This window comes from Protomyctophum parallelum, assembly GCF_964188405.1.
Source record: "Protomyctophum parallelum genome assembly, chromosome: 20".
NCBI lineage: Eukaryota > Metazoa > Chordata > Actinopteri > Myctophiformes > Myctophidae > Protomyctophum > Protomyctophum parallelum.
In genome coordinates, this window is record NC_139718.1 from 7,058,371 (window position 1) to 7,077,931 (window position 19,561).

The following is a 19,561-nucleotide window of genomic DNA, read 5'->3' on the forward strand; positions in this document are numbered from 1 at the left end:
ATCTGTTCCACCAGGTTTCCACCATGAATTTATATTAAATGTGACCCACCGTGAATGGAAGACAGTCATTGGATTCATTTTAGTTTTTTCATGTCTCATGAAATTGACATGTTGGTTGTTCAGTTTCGACCCACAGGTTTTAGAGATATGGCTTATAGAGTAATGTCTTGCAGAAAACAGCCAGTTGAGAAAACAGGCTTGAAAGGCTCACTTCTGTGTGTTTCAGCATTTATTTCTACTTCAGCCCTGATATTTATTTCAGACATGCTCTAGTGTAGTCTATGTGAAGCAGAGGACAGCACGGGTCCACCCGGAACCCAACACCCCAGAACCGAGCCGGTTCGGGCCCAAACTATTGACTTGTCCCTCGGCCAGGGTCGGATCCATTCCAAATTGCCGCGAGTCTCGTTTGGATCGTCTGAAATGCAGTTAACCGAAATGACCCGTCAGGATCATAGACTGTAAAAAATATGGACAAAGCGTTCCCCGGGTCTAACATGAACGTAAAATGAAGCCTGTAATGATATGCTAATTCCTGATGTAAGTCGCCATCTTTTGGTACCAGCTGGCCATTGGCTGGCTCCGTTTTGTACCAGCTGGTCATTGGCTGCCCATACAACGAGGCGAGACTTCCCCCCTTCTTCTCCGTTGGTTTTTATTTTGACTCGAGTGGGAGGAGAAGACTCTTGAGTGGGAGGGGAATCCCCGATCATAGACTGTAACGGTAGCCACGCCCCTCAGAACATACGCGACTTTATGGTCATTTTTTTAATTAATGGGACCATAATTTTCCAAAAAGAATATTATGACATTAGAAATGAGACTTTAAACTAGTGACTGGAAGAAGAAAGTATTCATGACCATGTTTATTAAGGTAATACAGTCTAGGTGAAGTTGGGCCAAAATACATGGGCCTCTATGGAGCTATGGGGCTTTTTGGGTCCAGTCCAGCGCCACAACAGGCCATTATATGAACTACCGATTTCAAATGAGGCTTCACGAAATATCTGGCTGACTGCCCCCCTGGTCAGGATCCGAGCTTTATATATTAAACCCTTTCAACCTCAAAAATAGGTTTAAAAAATAGACATGTGCGCGTTGTAATTATGACATTGTAAAGTCCAGTCGAACAGAGTTAAATACGAGGTTTCGTCCGCCACCCCCTCTCCCCCCAGGCTCCAAAGACGACTCCACCTACATCGTCCAGACGCTGGACTTCCACCTGGGCCACAACACCATGGTGACCAAGCCCTGTGGCGCCCTGGAGAGCCCCATGGCCACCATCACCAAGATCACCCGCCGGCGCCACGAGAACCCGCCGCACGGCGTGGCCACCGTCAAGGAGTGGTTCAACTACGTCACCGCCATGCGGAGCGAAGGTGAGCGGGAGATAGGGGGTCGGGGGGGGGGAGGCGTAGGCGCGGTCGCCGTAATGTTTCTTTATTGTCAATGTGCTGTCTGTCTGTCTGTCTGTACTCTATGGCTCCGAGACATGGACACTTTCAAAGAAATTAGAGAAACTGTTGGATGGCACTTACACCCGCCTTCCAATGAGAGCGCAAAATCTGTCTTGGAAGAGCCACCCATCGACTGATCTAATATACGCCAACCTTCCCCGTGTTTCCTCACTAGTCCGATCGAGAAGAAAAATCGTCAAAATGTGGCGCAAATCTTTGAATATATATTATTTCAGAGCAACATTTTTTAAATGAAATCTTTGCTTCTGGGGGGTCCCTGGAACAACATATTTTGAGATGGGGGTCGGCGGACAATTACATATATTTTTGGGGTTGAGCACCACTGACACAGAAGCATCATCTTGTTGTTTTTTCCAGAAAACCTTTAAGATTAAGAAGACTTTTTTTGTTGTTGTGGTGCAACCAAAATATATAGCGTTTGTTCACCACCAGGTGTCACTGGTGCACAGCCTAACACACAGACACAAACAGGCCATGGAGGAGGCCCAGTACAGTACAGTACAGTACAGTACAGCACTCACTTCAGACGGGTCTGATCTTTTTAGAATCGGCCACAGTCCTAAATGGGTTTAACCCATTTTGGGGCGGGAACCCCTTTTGGGGTTAGCATTATGTTATGCTTTAGCTATTGAAAAATAGCAGATCTACAAGCTCATAGCGCGCCACCGAGTGGCGCGCTATGAGCTTGTAGGTCTGCTATTTATTTTTTTAATCGAAGAACGACTGACATAGAAACATAGCTTTTTCAGAAAACTGTCAGGATGTAGAAGACATTTTTAGAATCTGATCTCAGGTCAAAATGGGTTAAGTTAAGTGCAGTACTTACTTCCACCACTGGCCCTCACTCGATGGCTCATCATGGCGGTGTGTGTTTTCTGCCCCCTCCCCCCCCCCCCCCCCCCCCCCACCAGAGCTGAACCTGCTTCGGAACGTGGACGCCAACAACCCCGGCGAGAACGGCGTGGCCACCAAGACCTCCAGCCTGCTGAGCAGCTTCCGCGCTCCCTCCAGCTACAACCACGAGACGGAGACCATCTTCGCCCTTCCCAGAATGCAGCTGGACTTCAAGTCCATCCACGTGCAGGACCCCGAGGAGCCGTCGCTCACGGGTAACCACGACAACCGGCGTTTGTTTTGTTTCGGCATCACATTTTGATTTGAGTTTTTTTAGTCGTAGTCTTTTGAATAGTTTTCATTTCGTTTTTAGTCACCTGGAATGTGTTAGTCTAGTTTTAGTCGACTAAATGTATTTTGGTGGGCCTTGATGCCGTCGCAGTGACTGTGAGCTTGTAGATTGGCTATTTTCAGCGCGCAACAAAGTGTAAAATGACTTGAACTTGAACATTTCGTTTTCGTCAGTGAAAAGTCGACGAAATCAACACTTGACGGGTACAGTACAGTCGGTACAGCATGGAGCGGACTTGGGGCGATATTAATACTTTCATACGCCATATTCAGAGCCTAATTTTGATACCGACGCTTAACGCCATTGCCGAAGCCCTTCGGCAATGGCGCTTTTATAGTGCATTCGGTCGAGCGACCCATAATGCTACTCACGTTAGCCGGTTAGCTAGCTGCTGTGTTAGCACAGCACTGGATCGTCCATCTTAGATCGGCGTCGCCATAATAATCCATTCTATCCGTTTCTTTTAATCGCCTGTATCTCCTATTCCTTGTCCCAGATGGCGTTTTTGGTCCTCTGGGACAAGGAATTGACCACTTTACAAAGTGGTAAATGGCTGGTTTGTTTCCCCTCAGACTGTAACAACAAGCCCAAGGTGGAGTGCAGCGTGGTGACAGAGTTCACAGACCACATCTGTGTGACCATGGACGCAGAGCTGATCATGTTCCTCCATGACCTCGTCTCTGCATACCTCAAGGAGAAGGAGAAAGGTCAGAGGTCACTCACTCGTGTATTCATTTTCCTCATTCGTTCGCCCATTCATTCACTCATTCATTATTTTATAAATGTTCTCATTCACTCATTAATTAATTGCATTCATTCACTCACTCACTCATTTCACTCACTTCAAAGGTTTTCTGCTGAGCTCAAAACATATAACATATAACAGGGACCCAGACTTAATAACCACTTGAGCCCCATTTCAAAAGTAGTCAAATATATCCATAAAGCTCCCTTTTTTTTGTTTTTGTATTATTTTGAATGTTCTCTCCGCGCATGTATAAATAATATATAAATAAAGATCATTATCACGGTGTCTCCTCAGCCCTGTTCGCTCCGCGCATGTCTGCCGCTCGGCCCGGCCAGAAGAGTCCCACCGCCCTGCCCGACGACAACGCCTCCGACAAGGACAAGGAGGACGCCATCAACTACACCACCATAGACTGGAGGGAGTTCATGTGCAACACGTGGCACCTGGAGCCCACGCTCAGGTCAGACGCACGCCGCACAGCCGGGGCTCTATTCGCTATTTTAGTCCCACGCCATTGGGTCAGAGGTCACTCACTCACTCATTTTGACTTGAGATCAGATTCTAAAATTGTCTTCTACATCCTGACAGTTTTCTGAAAAAGCTATGTTTCTATGTCAGTCGTTCTTCGATTTAAAAAAATAGCAGACCTACAAGCTTGTAGCGCGCCACTCGGTGGCGCGCTATGAGCTTGTAGATCTGCTATTTTTCAATAGCTAAAGCATAACGTGATGCTAACACCAAAAGTGGTCCCCGCCCAAAATGGGTTAATGCCATGTTGTAGTCCTACGTTACGACCATAGACTGTAAAAAATATGGACAAACCGGGTCTAACATGAACGTAAAATGAAGCCTAAAATTCCTTGAAATGGAAGTCGCCATCTTTCTAGATCCGTTTGGGCCCAGCTGGCCTATTGGCTGGCCCAGACAACGAGGCGGGACTCCCCCCCCCCCCCCCCCCCCCCTTCTTCTTTGTTGGTTTTTATTTTGACTCGAGTGGGTGGGGGATCCCGTTCATAGACTGTAATGGTAGCCACGCCCCTCAGAACATTCGCAACTTTATGGTAATTTTTTTAATAAATGGGACCATAATTTTCCCAAAAGAATAGTATGACATTAGAAATGAGACTTTAAACTAGTGACTGGAAGCAGAAATTATTCATGACCATGTTTATTAAGGTAATACAGTCTAGGTGAAGTTGGGCCCAAATACATGGTACTCTATGGAGCTATGGGTTTTTTTGGGCCCAATGACAGCGCCACAACAGGCCATTATATGAACTTTCAGGAAATCCCGATTTCCTTATGGCTTCACAAACTATCTGTCTGACTGCCCCCCTGGTTACGACCCGGGGTCCCAAGTGGCTCCCGTCCGCTTCTCATCGCAAAATGGCAATATCCAAACGCGTGAATCTTTTTTACAATGAGGTTATTTTTCTTTTCAGAAAGGAAGCCATTGAGGGTTAAAATGGGTCTTAATGCTTCCAACTCGAGTAGAATTATTAATGTTCTGTACAAGTGTCCATGACAAAGAAAATATATGATGATTATTGAAGGTGGTAACAGTCCATTTGCTCGGTACAATATCTCGGGGGCATAATTTAGAATGTGTGCAGGGGTTGAGTACGTTCAATCTATATTGCATTTATACGATCTCTAATGGAGGATTTAGTTGGCACAATGAAATAAAATGGCGATAGTATTCAGTGTGGGGCAGACAGCCTGTCACAGCCAGATTTTGGGAGACCATGCAGTAGCTTTGTTGTTGCAAGGAAAGCGGTAAATATGAGACTTTAGTGGTTGTTCTATAGTCTCAGATCGGTTCAAACACCGCTCCGACGGAGGGACACAGTATAACTCTATGGGGACACAGTATAACTCTATGGGCATTGGGGACACAGTATACCTCTATGGGGACACAAAAGCGGCACAAACTTTAGGACCTGGGAGTGGCTCTGGAGGAGGCGCTTACGTCACGGATGCACAGGCAGCGGCCATATTGGAAGGAAATTGGGCCCCCTTTCCTCTTACCAAAGATTCTAATGATGGCTCTGTTCCATTTGGAGTAGCACGGAAACCATTTAAAGGACAACTTTAGTTTTTTTCAACCAAGGTTCATGTTTTAGGTTGTTATTAGAGAAAGTAAAAGATGAGTGTTATTTTTTTTTCCATTTGCTGCTTTCTTTCGTTTTAGGGATTTTAGCTCTTTTTGACAGGGGGGCGGGGGCATTCGAGCATGGGGCTAAATATGTCTTTTTTTACAAAATAATAATAATACTTTTGTATTATTTACTACAGTCCAAATAAACCACAAGAATAATTTCCTGGGGTTTATTAGGACTATAGTAAATAATACAAAAATAAATCGCCATAATATTTTGTAAAAGAAAAATACATATTTAGCCCCAAGCTCGAATGCCCCTCTAATAACAACCTAAAACATGAACCTTGGTTGAAAAAACTAAAGTTGTCCTTTAAACTTGTTCCCAACCAGGATCCCCTGGGGGCTACCGTCCACAGATGACAGCACATTGAAAAATACCAATACAATAATTACAAAAAAGCACTTACTGCATCAAAACTAATGCAACAAACTATACTGTAGGAGCCAAAAGGAAGCACGCACATCTCCAGAAATTCTACAGGTGCTGAACAAAAAATATCCCTACAATGAAAAGGAAGGGTTGTCCGTACAGTTGTGCGGACAACCCTTCCTTTTCAACAAACTATACTATAACATAAGAAAGAGGCAACACTTGTGAAAATCACTGATGTACAAGCTCACTTGTATAGCAGATGTACAAGCTTGCGTAGCGTCAGCGTGCATGGCACCAAGCTGTGACAGCTTGAATACCTTCTATTTTTGAACGCTTAATTCTAAAATGCTTTCCTGGTGTTAATGCATTAAAGTGGTTATGGCTATAACAGTTTGTACTCTGTACTTTGTAAAGTAATTGAGACTTTCACTTGAGTACAATTTTGCTGTATTTGTACTTTATTGAGTATTTCCAATTCAAATTCTGCCAAAAATAGCAGATTTGACAGATTTAGTTACTTCATCAATGAGGATTATGAGTATGGATTATGATAATCTATAATGTCCTGCACAAGGTTGTCGCTGTCAGACTCTAGCCGGGTTTTCTCCTGCGTCAGGTCGGTGTTGATGGACTTTAGCTGGTCCCTCTCCTGGGTCAGGTCGGTGTTGATGGACTTTAGCTGGTCCCTCTCCTGGGTCAGGTCGGTGTTGATGGACTTTAGCTGGTCCCTCTCCTGCGTCAGGTCGGTGTTGATGGACTTTAGCTGGTCCCTCTCCTGGGTCAGGTCGGTGTTGATGGACTTTAGCTGGTCCCTCTCCTGCGTCAGGTCGGTGTTGATGGACTTTAGCTGGTTCTTCTCCTGGGTCAGGTCGGTGTTGATGGACTTTAGCTGGTCCCTCTCCTGGGTCAGGTCGGTGTTGACGGACTTTAGCTGGTCCCTCTCCTGGGTCAGGTCGGTGTTGAGGGACTTTAGCTGGTCCCTCTCCTGCGTCAGGTCGGTGTTGACGGACTTTAGCTGGTCCCTCTCCTGCGTCAGGTCGGTGTTGACGGACTTTAGCTGGTTCTTCTCCTGCGTCATGTCGGTGTTGACGGACTTTAGCTGGTCCCTCTCCTGGGTCAGGTCGGTGTTGATGGACTTTAGCTGGTCCCTCTCCTGCGTCAGGTCGGTGTTGACGGACTTTAGCTGGTTCTTCTCCTGGGTCAGGTCGGTGTTGATGGACTTTAGCTGGTCCCTCTCCTGCGTCAGGTCGGTGTTGACGGACTTTAGCTGGTCCCTCTCCTGCGTCAGGTCGGTGTTGACGGACTTTAGCTGGTTCTTCTCCTGCGTCATGTCGGTGTTGACGGACTTTAGCTGGTCCCTCTCCTGCGTCAGGTTGGTATTCTCCAAGCTCAGAGTATGGTAGTTAAAACGATCTGCGAAGGACAGAAATGGATGATAAAGACAGTTATCGCTACTGTTCATGATGAGGTCAAGCATCTGTGGTGGAACACTTTATTTGAGAAGAAAATCTCAATGTTGTTAATTTATCCTTTTTTTTAATATATATATTTTTTATCCCACGATTTTGTAACCCATTTTTCACCCCTGTGTCAATCATCTAATGTGATCCTGGGCTCTACACACCCTCCGCCAACCTGGGGAGAGCAACGGACTTAACTCATGCTTCCTTCATGCTTGAGTGTCCAAGTTGCTCCTTTACACCTGACAGGGGGGAGTTTCCCTGGTTGGACGTAGCGCGTGGAAGGAACACGTTATTCCAACCAGTTCCTTTCCCCTCCATCAGGCGCAATTTATCCTTTTTTATGTGCATTGTCACTTGTCAACACTACTTTGTTCATCATACTTTTCAGATGCATATCATGCAATGCAATAATACAAAATAACGATTAATTTGATGTGCGCAAGACTTCTGCTTTTTAAGGCCTTAATAGTTGTCACAGCTAGAAAATGTCAGGCATCAAACTCCATGCAATACTCACTCACAGCACAGATCACGCCCAGGCCTGTGATCACACCCATCAGTATAAGACACAGCATCCCCAGACACCCAGCAGCAACCACTCCAGGGGGCCTTCTCTCTGTTTTAGGGCACTGTCCTGAAACAGGAACCAGTTTTGCAGTCACTGGTAGAGAGATAGAAAGAGAAAAACAAGACTGTAGTCTGAACCCCGGCCTGGCTAGAACTGAACAACATATCTCTAAAACATACATGAGCAACTGGTGGCCCCCACCTTCACTTAATGTGGCCCTCAGGTTAATGTCAGAATACTGATATAATATTGGTTTCAGCTGTTACTATTCCACAACATGCAAACATGACCCGCTTTAATTACTTCAGTCTAAATTAGTAGCTCATTGCTCAACACAAGTATAATTAAAGGCATTTGAAATTACATAAAAATGTTAATTTTCAGGATTCAAATTTAAAGGTATATTCAGTGATTTCACTCAAAAAACCTTAGGTTTAGTTTTTGGCTGTGGGACCCAGCCTTTCGTCCAATCAGGATAGAGAGTCAAAAACGTTTTTTTGACCCCCAGGGGTTAACTGGGGACAGGGAGGAACTCCTTATATGGCCAGCACACTCTATAGTAGGGAGGATTATCACAACAAAACAAAAAAATAAGTGATATTTGAATTAAGTGAAATCACTGAATATACCTTTAAAAATAGCAAAAAGAAATTCAAGATTTCAATTCAACTATAGCAAAAAATAGCTTGAGCTTGTAGATCTCCTATTTGTGCTACGACAGCAATGTGGCTCTCTGGAGTGAGTGTGGAAATATAGTGGCCTTCTCCATCGTCAAAGTTGCCCATCCCTGCTCTAAAAGATCAAAGTCATTCTAGTGAAGGATATTATTCCATTGCAGTGCTGGATTGGAGGAGGCTGGAGCCAGAGGCAATCGGAGGAAGGGAGACACCTGGCCTGGCTGGCCTGTGTCTTCCTCATCCAGACCAAGGACTGTCTAAAGAGGACGAGACATGAAGACCATACGGGCGACGCCATGTTGTTCCATGGTGCTCCATGGAAGGAAAGAAACATGCGCAGTTGAGACCAAGGAAGCTGAACGAGGAAGTGTTGGCTGCATATAGCCCTTTCTTTCCTTCCATGGAGCAACATGGCGTCGCCCGTACGGTCTTCGCGTCTCGTCCTCTTTAGACAGTCCTTGATCCAGACCATGCTTCCACAATGCTCTCTCTTCATTCTTTCACAGGCTGCAGGCTTCAGGCTTCAGCGGCTACCGAAGAGCAACCTTGACTATTTGTTTTGGCTGGCGTTTTGTTGCAGCACAGTTTAGTTGCATCCGGTCTGGTCTCCCAGGCTCTCAAATTATTTTGTTATGGCCTTATAGAGCCAGGCCATAAGAGTGTGCACTTATTGTTGTGTTTTGTGCTGCTAGAAATTCTGAATGAAATCTGAATAATCTTTTCTTCAATTAAAGGACCACTTCACCACTTTGCAACCTATCTTCATATAATAGGTCCTCACTAATAATCATGAAAGAATTGTGCATTTCTTTTTCTACTCGGTCTGTGTCTCATAGGAGGGCTGTGGGCAGTTCAGAAACCGTCTTCCAGTGACATCATCGATGGGGAATACAAGCTAATAAAAACTGCAGGCTTTCTAGTCCTGAAAAGTTGCAATGCGAAAATGGAAGCCACCGTTAGCCTCACGATAATGACAATCTAAATATCTTTGTAAAAAAATCTTGTTTAAAAATAAATCTGCCTAATGATGATGTCACTGGAAGACGGTTTCTAAACTGCCCACAGCCCTCCTATGAGACACAGACTGAGTAGAAAAAAATCGTGCCATTTTTTCATGATTATTAGTAAGGACCTATTATATGAAGATAGGTTGAAAAGTGGGGAAGTGGTCCTTTAAGTACAGATAGTTGTAGTATTTTTACACGTTAAAAAGATAATTCACAACTTTATCACACTCACCCTGAGCCTGTCTTCCTGCTGCGTTGTCTGTCATGTCCTCCTGTGGTCCAGGGACGCAGTCGTCCACACTCTGGTAGATGTCCACCACTCTCTCCTCCCAATCTACCCTCTGTCCTCTGTCTCCATCTCTCTTTCTCACCTTCTTTGTCATGTCTGGCTTGGCATAAATATCTGACTCTGTGTCTCCATCTATCTTTCTCACCTTCTTTGTCATGTCTGGCTTGGCATAAATATCTGATTCTGTGTCTCCATCGCTCTTTCTCACCTTCATTGCCATGTCTGGCTTGGCATAAATATCTGATTCCATAGAAGTATGAGAGCCTTGAGCCATGAGTACAAATAAATTGTAACTACGTTGTATGAACTATATAACCATAACTAGCTTAGCAAAAGTATCACCATGTCAGCCTGTGGCTGGTTTTGGCACAATGCCTTCATAGATGGCATTAAGGATGTACAAAACCTAAATTCTCAAACACAGCCCCCCCCCCCCCCGTACAAACGGAAGCTAGAGGTTTATCTGTATCTTCAACATCTGTCCAAAGTTACACAACCCTCACACCAATGTCCATTATGGAGAACCAACACCAAGTTACAAAGTTACACAATGAACGTGAAATGAGGAGTTTTAAGCAAACAATGTGTGAATTAATGCATACGTGCGCATGTGCATTTATTCGTGTGTGATTCCACGAGTAATTAATCTTACCTCAGTCCCTCAGTAGCATGCTGTGTGGGTTGTGCAGAGAGTTGGCAATAATTATGTAGCACTGGATAATGTAATGTTTTGTATCAAGTGATTTATTATGTATCACCAACGATGCACACACGCACACATGTGTATGCATGCACACCGTTTTTTATTCACAGTGCAAGTTTAAATCTTTCATATTTTTTTTTGGTTTTATTTTATTTTGTGTGTGGGTGTGGGGGGGGGGGGGGAGTTGGGGGTTGGAAGTACATCAGGACACCTCCTAAAATCTCTCTGCATGGTCCTGGTTGGGGTTATCAGACACAAACAAAAAACCCCATAATATATTCATACCATTTCGATGCACACTAAGGGCCGATTCATACTCGCTGTTTCGGCGCTGTAGTGCTGAAATGATTTCGGCTCGTCAGAAATTTTCAGTAGCACCGAAGAGCCGACTTTAGGACGGTACCCCCCCCCCCCCCCCGAACCTCAAATGACGTCAAATTGTAGGCTCTACAGCGCCGAACCGACTTTTATTCGGCTCTAAAATAGGAGTATGAATCGGCCCTTACAATGTGAAATGGTCCCCAGACTCCCCAGGACAGAAGAATAAAAGGCCATAATCGGCTGTCAGTCAGCCTATCGCGTCAATCAGCCTATAGCTTCCTATTCCTCATTCATGACACAGCAACGTAATCATGTTAGTTCTAGTGAACTTGAGTGGGTTTACAGGGGCTCCCCAAAACCTTGAAGAAAAACAACATTTGAAACATTTGTTTTCTTTTAATTGAGCCCGTTCCCTTAAAGGACAACTTTAGTTTTTTTCCACCAAGGTTCATATTTTAGGTTGCTGTTAGAGAAAGTAAAAGATGAGTGTTAATTATTTTGTTTCATTTGCTGCTTTCTTTCGTTTTAGGGATTTTAGCTCTTTTTGACAGGGGGGCTAAATACAGGGGGGCTAAATATGTATATTTTTTACAAAATATACATTTTGTTTTTGTATTATTTACTATAGTCCTAATAAAGCCCAGGAAATTACATCTGGCCACAGTAGATTGTCACATTCAATAGATCCTGTGATCTTTTGTGGTCAGATGTAATTTCTTGGGGTTTATTAGGACTATAGTAAAATAATACAAAATTAAATCGCCATAATATTTTGTAAAGAAATACATATTTAGCCCCATGCTCGAATGCCCCCGCCCCCCTGTCAAAAACTGCTAAAATCCCAAAAGCAAAAGAAAGCAGCAAATTAAGAAAATTAACACTCACCTTGTAGTTTCTCTAATAACAACCTAAAACATGAACCTTAGTTGAAAAAAACTAAAGTTGTCCTTTAATCTCAATGACCCCCATAAGTGCTACAAATGTACACTCTGAGAGTTAGACACCCCAGTAACCCACTGGAGTAGCAGAGCGTTTCCAGTGAGCCAATGTGCACAATATCAGCACCTCTGACCAAAATGGACACCTGCCCTTAATTAGCAACATTAGTAAAAACCTGTGAAGGAAGTAAGGAAGCAGCCCTATTTCTTTCCAATATCGCTGCTGTGCATAAAGCCTATTGCACCATGAAGCTATGGAGATGTTGCCAGGGACAAATAAGTATAGTGAGTTCTATACCAAATGCTAGAGTTCTCATCTTTACATAATCTATTGTATTCCCCCAAAATATTCATCTTCAAAGCAGTGGTCTGTTATCCGGTAATAACAGACCGGCCATCAGAACTGGACATTCAACCAAGCCGTGTAAATAGATGAATAGATACATCAATCAATCAATCAATCAATACCTGCTCTCCTCAGGCTCATCTCGTGGACGGGGAGGAAGATTGACCCGGTGGGCGTGGACTACATCCTCCAGAAGCTGGGCTTCCACCACGCCAGGACTACAATTCCCAAGTGGCTGCAGCGGGGCCTGATGGACCCCCTGGACAAGGTGCTGTCGGTCCTCATCAAGAAGCTGGGCATGGCGCTGCAGGACGAGCGGGACAAGAGGGGCCGGGACAAAGAAGACCACTGACGCACGCACGGGGACGTAGAAAGGGCTCTTTTGTTTTTCACACGCAGCACTCCTCACGCCAACGGACGTGTTTTATACGCGCCGTGTAGCCCAGTGGTTCGCAAACTTTAGCACGTCAAGGACCCCCAAATTGACACTAATTAGCCCGCAGACGCCCCCCCCCCCCCCCCCCCCATGCAACTACATTGTGGCTCCTGGCTCACTCACGGCCGTGATCTGCCGCCCGCACTATTAATATGCAGAGCGCGACCTCGAATTTATGTTTTAGTAGGCTCTAAAGATGGTCCTTTTTATCTCAATCTGAGCCCTAAAATGCTTTAGATTGTGCGCGTGCACAAGGACATTTTGGATATCCGATGACCTCACACCACGGGAGCTACGGCAGGTCGAACGATCGATCGATGCTGGAAACGGTGAGTAAAAATACTATGAATTCTGCATTAAATGACATTAAAACAAACCTGAGAATTTCTCGTGTGGGCAAAGGCGGTTTGCGAAATTGCGGGTCTGTCAAACTGTTGTGTTAAATGAGGCTTCGACCTACTGTTTAAAAAAACACTCATGTATCAAATGTCGAAACACTGGATTGGAGTGATCACTAATCGTACCGGCCGTTTGAACTGCTAAACAGGGACATGCACACATAGACTTTTTACCCGTCTGTAAAACAACTGCCCTCTCCAGACCACAAAGTCTCCTGAACTTGAACCGCAACATATTTTGCGCTGAACAAATTTGTTTTTGAAATCCATGTCGTATACACACCGCATCTCCCCTAGCTAAAAAGTGCTGGGTTGCGCCCCCCGGAAATAGCTGATCTACAAGCTATCAAGAGCTTGTAGATCTGCTATCTCTTAGCGGGATTTCAGCCCATGCCTCTCTGACCCTCTCTGCATGTCCCTGCTGCTGCTGAAGCCAAACAGAGCTTGTAGATCTGCTATCTGCATGTCCCTGCTGCTGAAGCCAAACGGGCCAGAATGTGATCTGATAAACCCACGGCAGTTCCAGCCCAGTAGTTTACTGTGATGCACTGTAAGACACTGCAAGTGCTGACGGACGCCTTTTGCACTCGTAGACGTTTCTGTATATTTAGCATATTTTGTCGTGTATTTTTCTGTATATATATATATATATATATATTTCTTTTTTTGGCTGCTTTAAAAGTGATAACTCCACGCCGAACAAAACAACTGGATGACTTTTACCTACTGTATATGAAATGATGATTTAATTTGAAATATCTTTACTTTTCAGACTCATTTCATGACCAATGAATTAATTGCCTTTTGTGGGGGGGTTTTTGTGTTTTTTTTCTGTTTCCGATGGAACACAATTGGTCGATTGTTTTTGCTTTCTTTTAACTGTTTTACAGCTTGTTTTTCTGATAGTTGAGAATGATTTTCAGATGATTGTCAAATAAATAAGAACAAATACACGTTCGAGGATGATGTAATTATAATTTGAAACAAAACCCTTCTGTATGAATATGTGAAATGAGATCTTTATTAGCATGGTAGCGTTACATGCTAACAGGCATGACACATTTTGTCATGGCTGTTTGTTTCTTTTTATCCTTTTTTTATTATCTGTGCAATAGACCTGTGTAAAGTACATTAAATAACTGAATTTCTTAAATGTCTTGATTTCTTAACATAATAAATTAATTGCCATTAAACTTGAGCTGAGCCCGGTCTGTTGCTATATACCTCAAAATATAATTCCTATATTGTTCAAATCCATCATTGTATGTAATAATTTATTTAGTTTAGTTTAGTTATATTATTTGTGCCGTCCTGCCCTACTACTAGCTACTACATGATCTAGGAAGGAAATCGACCATCGTGTTTGTTTTGGAGGTGCAAACAAAGTTCTCAAACTGTGAAGATTAGAAGAGAAGATAAGTGCTTCCCTTCTTCCGCTAGACTGGTAGAGCGTGTGCACGCACACGCACACACACACATGCAGGGACTGTGCAGAATTAAGTTACATGAGCATCCTCTGGTGGACAAACTTGTAAACAGCATGACATATAATGTATTAATCAGGGGGGCAGTCAGCCAGATATTTCGTGAAGCCTCATTTGAAATCGGTAGTTCATAATAATGGCCTGTTGTGGCGCTGGACCGGACCCAAAAAGCCCCATAGCTCCATAGAGGCCCATGTATTTTGGCCCAACTTCACCTAGACTGTATTACCTTAATAAACATGGTCATGAATACTTTCTTCTTCCAGTCACTAGTTTAAAGTCTCATTTCTAATGTCATAATATTCTTTTTGGAAAATTATGGTCCCATTAATTAAAAAAATGACCATAAAGTCACGTATGTTCTGAGGGGCGTGGCTACCGTTACAGTCTATGATCGGGATTCCCCTCCCACTCGAGTCAAAATAAAAACCAACGGAGAAGAAGGGGGGAAGTCCCGCCTCGTTGTCTGGGCAGCCAATGACCAGCTGGTATACAAAACGGAGCCAGCCAATGGCCAGCTGGTACCAAAGATGGCGACTTACATCAGGAATTAGCATATCATTACAGGCTTCATTTTACGTTCATGTTAGACCCGGGGAACGCTTTGTCCATATTTTTTACAGTCTATGGTATTAATGCACTAGTTACAGTATGAACATACAAACCAACAACAGACATCCTCCTCCTCCTTACATAAGTAATAGGAAGAATATGAACATGAGACAGTATTAACCCATTCTGACCTGAGATCAGATTCTACAAATGTCTTCTACGTACATCCTGACAGTTTTCTGAAAAAGATATATTTCTATGTCAGTTTTTCAAAAATAGCAGACCTACAAGCTCTATGAGCTTGTAGATCTGCTATTTTTCCCAAAAATTGATTAAATACTAAACAGCCCTGCTGCACATCTTCTTTCTCTGCTCTGCTTTTTTTTCTTTCTTTTTTACCGGTATAACACTTTGGTGGTTTTGAAGCGTGGCTCTGCTGGAAAGGACATTTCACCACCATTCTGTTGAGATGCAACAACTTCATCAAACTTATCAGATATCACTGGTGCGTTACCTCAAACTTTGCTACTGTACTTTTACTGTACTGTCATAACTTAAGCTAATGTTTACAACAACATGACGTTTGTATAGGTATACTGTACCGCTGTGTTTAATGCCTCGAAACGCTATTTCGGCTTACTTATATTATAGTCCGGCAGTCGAGGTGGACGGGTGGGAAATTTGGTAAATAGTCTTTTTGTATTGATCTAACATATTGTCTATACATACTGTACATTCATGAATCCACTTGCTGACCTGCTGAATGTATTGGGCAATTATTTTCTAGGGGTTTCTTGTGACTCTACCATCCTATGGCAGGCAAAAATGTCAACCTTTCCTTTTGCTTTGCCTTTAAGTAGCATGTGACATGTCAAACTAGGGGGTTTTCATGATTCTGAATCCATTCCAAGCATTAGTTTTTTCACAAAATACACTCCTTTGGGCTAGAAACAGCCATAGACATCATATAGTTAATATAATCCATTGGAAAATCTCTTATCAATTATTTTGGTTTTTAACCATATACTTTAATATTATATTCATTGCAAACGGACTAGGGGCGAGCCCAACTTTTTTGCTTTGGTTTTTAACCATAACCGTATCTAACACCATGCCGAAAATCAAAAACGTGTTGATTTTGGACGAATTGGGACCCAGCTATCACAGAATCTTGAAATTGCACGCCTGCTAATGCTCGCCCCTGGAATATATCATTTGTTGATATATGGGAAATACATGTTGTGGGCAATATAATAGTACCTTGTGAAAACGAAAATGTTGTTCAAATTTGCATTTGTAGCTATTTTACTGTAATTTAATAACAGAATAATCAACACAGATAGACAAAGAGACATTCATGGATTTTCTTTTTCAAAGTAATTTTTAATTTTCCCCTGGGGCCAAAGGTATGGCAGCTCCCATATCCTGCCATACCCAATTGACGCCCCCTGGTGGCAGTTATGATGTAGTGACATTGGGACTCATTACACACAAACCATGTTGGCAAAGAGGCTGGAAAAGCCTGTTGCATGAGGGTCTTTCCCACAGTCCTTTCCCTCCTCGCATTTACAGACGCCCTTCTTACAGTCCTGGGTGGGAGCGCACTGAGGATGAATGAAACAGAACCACGACATGTTACTATAATACATTCATGATTACCACACTATATGCTATAGGGAGTATAGGCCTATATGGTTTCATTTTACAATCTCAAGACCTCTTTAGTTATGTGAACGCAAATAAAGATGTTGTGTGTGTGTGTGTGTGTGTGTGTGTGTGTGTGTGTGTGTGTGTGTGTGTGTCTGTGTACACATGTGCAGGCACACAAAAAGGACTTACTGCTGGAATTCCACTCCGGCAAACCTTCTTCTTTATAAACCAGGCACTTTGGTCATTGACACAGTCATGTTCCGCAGGACATCTGCATGTGTGCTTATTACAGGCAGCGTCCGCCACACACTGTCCGCAAGGATACGGAGACACACACAATGTTGTTATGATTTACATTCAATATGACTACAATATGATGACTACAATATCATGGCAGGAAAAGAAAGAAAACTTGAGCGCTTTTACCTGTACGTTCTGTGGTAAAAAGCACTCAAACTTCTTTCTTTTTCCTTTCTTGATCTGCTTACCCTAGCCTGGCCTAATAAGCCAGACTCAAATCACACTGTCAAGTGAAAGTATGAAAGTTAAGTGTTCTGTCCACAGAGAGAGTGACGCTGGACATGGAGATCAATTAAGCAATATTACAATATTCACTAGCCTACTCTTTTCTTTTTCTTCCCAATTTTTTTTCAAATCTTCCCGAGCCGATAGGCCAGTAAGTTTGCCCAGAACCCAAACTGAGATCAGCTTTTTTCTGTTCTGTTCTTTTTGGGGGTCCCACTGTTTGGGAAACAATGGTGTAGACTAGAGACAACAAACAGTAACTACAGTAGAAGCACTGGAACGGTCTGTGTCCGTTCATACTGTGACACACTGGACTCCGTTTCAAATGCAAATTAAGTGCAGCTCTCCGTTGTCACACCCTGTCCCTGTTTGACTGAACACACAATAAATTACTGCTGTCTGCACTGGGTCAGCGGGTAGAGCACGGCCCGCTTGGTGAATCAGACGGTTCTGGGTTCGAGTCCCGACCCCCCCCCCCCCCTAGAGGAGGGAGGGGGGACTTACATCTGGAAGAGCTCTCTTCTCAACAGCAGCCATGTGGTCTTCTTGTCCTTCCATCTCCATCTCTTCTTCAGCCTGTAAATAGAAGGAGTTTTTATGACATTGTTATCACACAGTTTACCACATCATGTTATGTCCACTGAGCTCATTACATAGCTTGGTTGAATGCTTGATTCTGATTGGTCAATCGCTGAATTCAGCGGGCGTGTTATTTCTTGATAATGACTGCTCCACTCTATCAGGTCTAACAGGTGCTCTGATGCTAATAAAAGCATGAGAGCACCTGCTGTATCCATGAGGGGGCAATGGTAATTAAGTTGAAGTTTGTTAAAATTAGTGTTAAAATATAGTAATCATTGCTATTGTTCAGTAACTGTTAAATAGATCTATATTGTGATAGTGATTATTGCTATAGTGTTTGTTCAGTAACGGTGTTAAATAGCTCTATATTGTGATAGTCGATCTCCAGCTCTTTAGTAAACAGAAAATACATTTTCAGTGACGATACCAAATTTATCCAATCAGGTGAGAGAACTCATACAGGATAGATAGAGCATAAACAATTGGAACTGGAACAATTGGAACTGGAACACAAAACCTTTTAAATCAGGTAAACTATCTTCCCCTGACTGGAAGAAACTATTGTCTTCACTATATTTTCCCACCTGAAACTATATTTTAGGTATAGGTTTAAGTAAAGAGCTGGAGAGACCTCAGAATATGGAGCTTTAACTTTTTAGTTGTCTCAGGAGCTCAGCAGCTCTTACCTCGCAGACCACAGTCAGTATTATTATTATTATTATTATTATTATTATTATTATTATTATTATTATTATTATTATTATTATTATTATTATTATCCTCTCTTACCTTGCAGACAGTGAGCAGAGCCACACACAGAAGCAGGAGGGCGAACACTCTGATCTTCTCCATGCTGATGTAGAAAAGCTGCTGGGTAGATGAATCCTCCGAGATGTGCCGTTTGTCGGCGGTGATGAAAAGCTCCTCAGTGCTTTGCGTCGAACCAGCTCAGTGTCTTCTCTCTTTTTATACTGCATTTCTTCAGACAAGGACCAGCCTCATATCATACATTTAGTTACATATTAAAGATTGTAGGTATACCAGACAATGTCACTGCCGTTAGGAACATGCAAATGAAGTCCAATGGACTTAATTTGACATGCAAATGAAGTCCATCTGTCACTCTCTGTCACACACTGTCCCTGTTTGACTGAACTGATAAGACATAACTGCCATGGTTGGTATCAGTTTAATGTACAAGACAGTCCCTCTGTTCCTGCTCAAATCAAGCAGCTACACTGTCTCTATGCGTTCTATGTATGTGTTCAACTAATTTTAAGTCGCTCTGGATAAAGTGCTGAATCTGCTCTTTGTGTGTGACAATACATTTATCGCGGCAGACTCCTTAATGTACCGGTACTCTCCTATCTATGTGTTTCCCCCCACAGATCTATGTGTAGGTGTCGGCCAAGGTTCCCATCTTCCCCAATTATAGGTGCATTGGGAGCACCTGATCACTGCTCGCTTGAGCCCTATGAAAGGGTTGGTGGCAGCCGTTCCTATTGTCCCTCTCCTGATGACAGCACCCCTCTGTTCCTTTGACGTTATGCCAGAGTAAGTTAGTTACTTTATTGACACAAATGTATACAACATTGGGTCCAAACAATGACAAAAAACCCATGAAACAAAAACTTTAAAAGGTACAATACATTAAAATATACAATACACAACACAAA

The 19,561-nt window shown here is 43.1% G+C and overlaps 1 protein-coding gene across 1 annotated transcript in view; it reads left to right on the plus strand.

Moving 5' to 3' along the window:
* kiaa1109 (KIAA1109) overlaps positions 1-14,275 on the plus strand; it is a 196,078-nt gene extending 181,803 nt beyond the window's left edge. The window contains exons 89-93 of the mRNA XM_083792424.1: positions 1,176-1,379; positions 2,390-2,587; positions 3,237-3,371; positions 3,707-3,872; positions 12,394-14,275. Of these exons, the coding sequence (XP_083648550.1) occupies positions 1,176-1,379; positions 2,390-2,587; positions 3,237-3,371; positions 3,707-3,872; positions 12,394-12,610 (920 nt within the window). The 3' untranslated portion in view covers positions 12,611-14,275. The remainder of the gene's footprint in view (positions 1-1,175; positions 1,380-2,389; positions 2,588-3,236; positions 3,372-3,706; positions 3,873-12,393) is intronic.
* Positions 14,276-19,561: the final 5,286 nt, after the last annotated feature.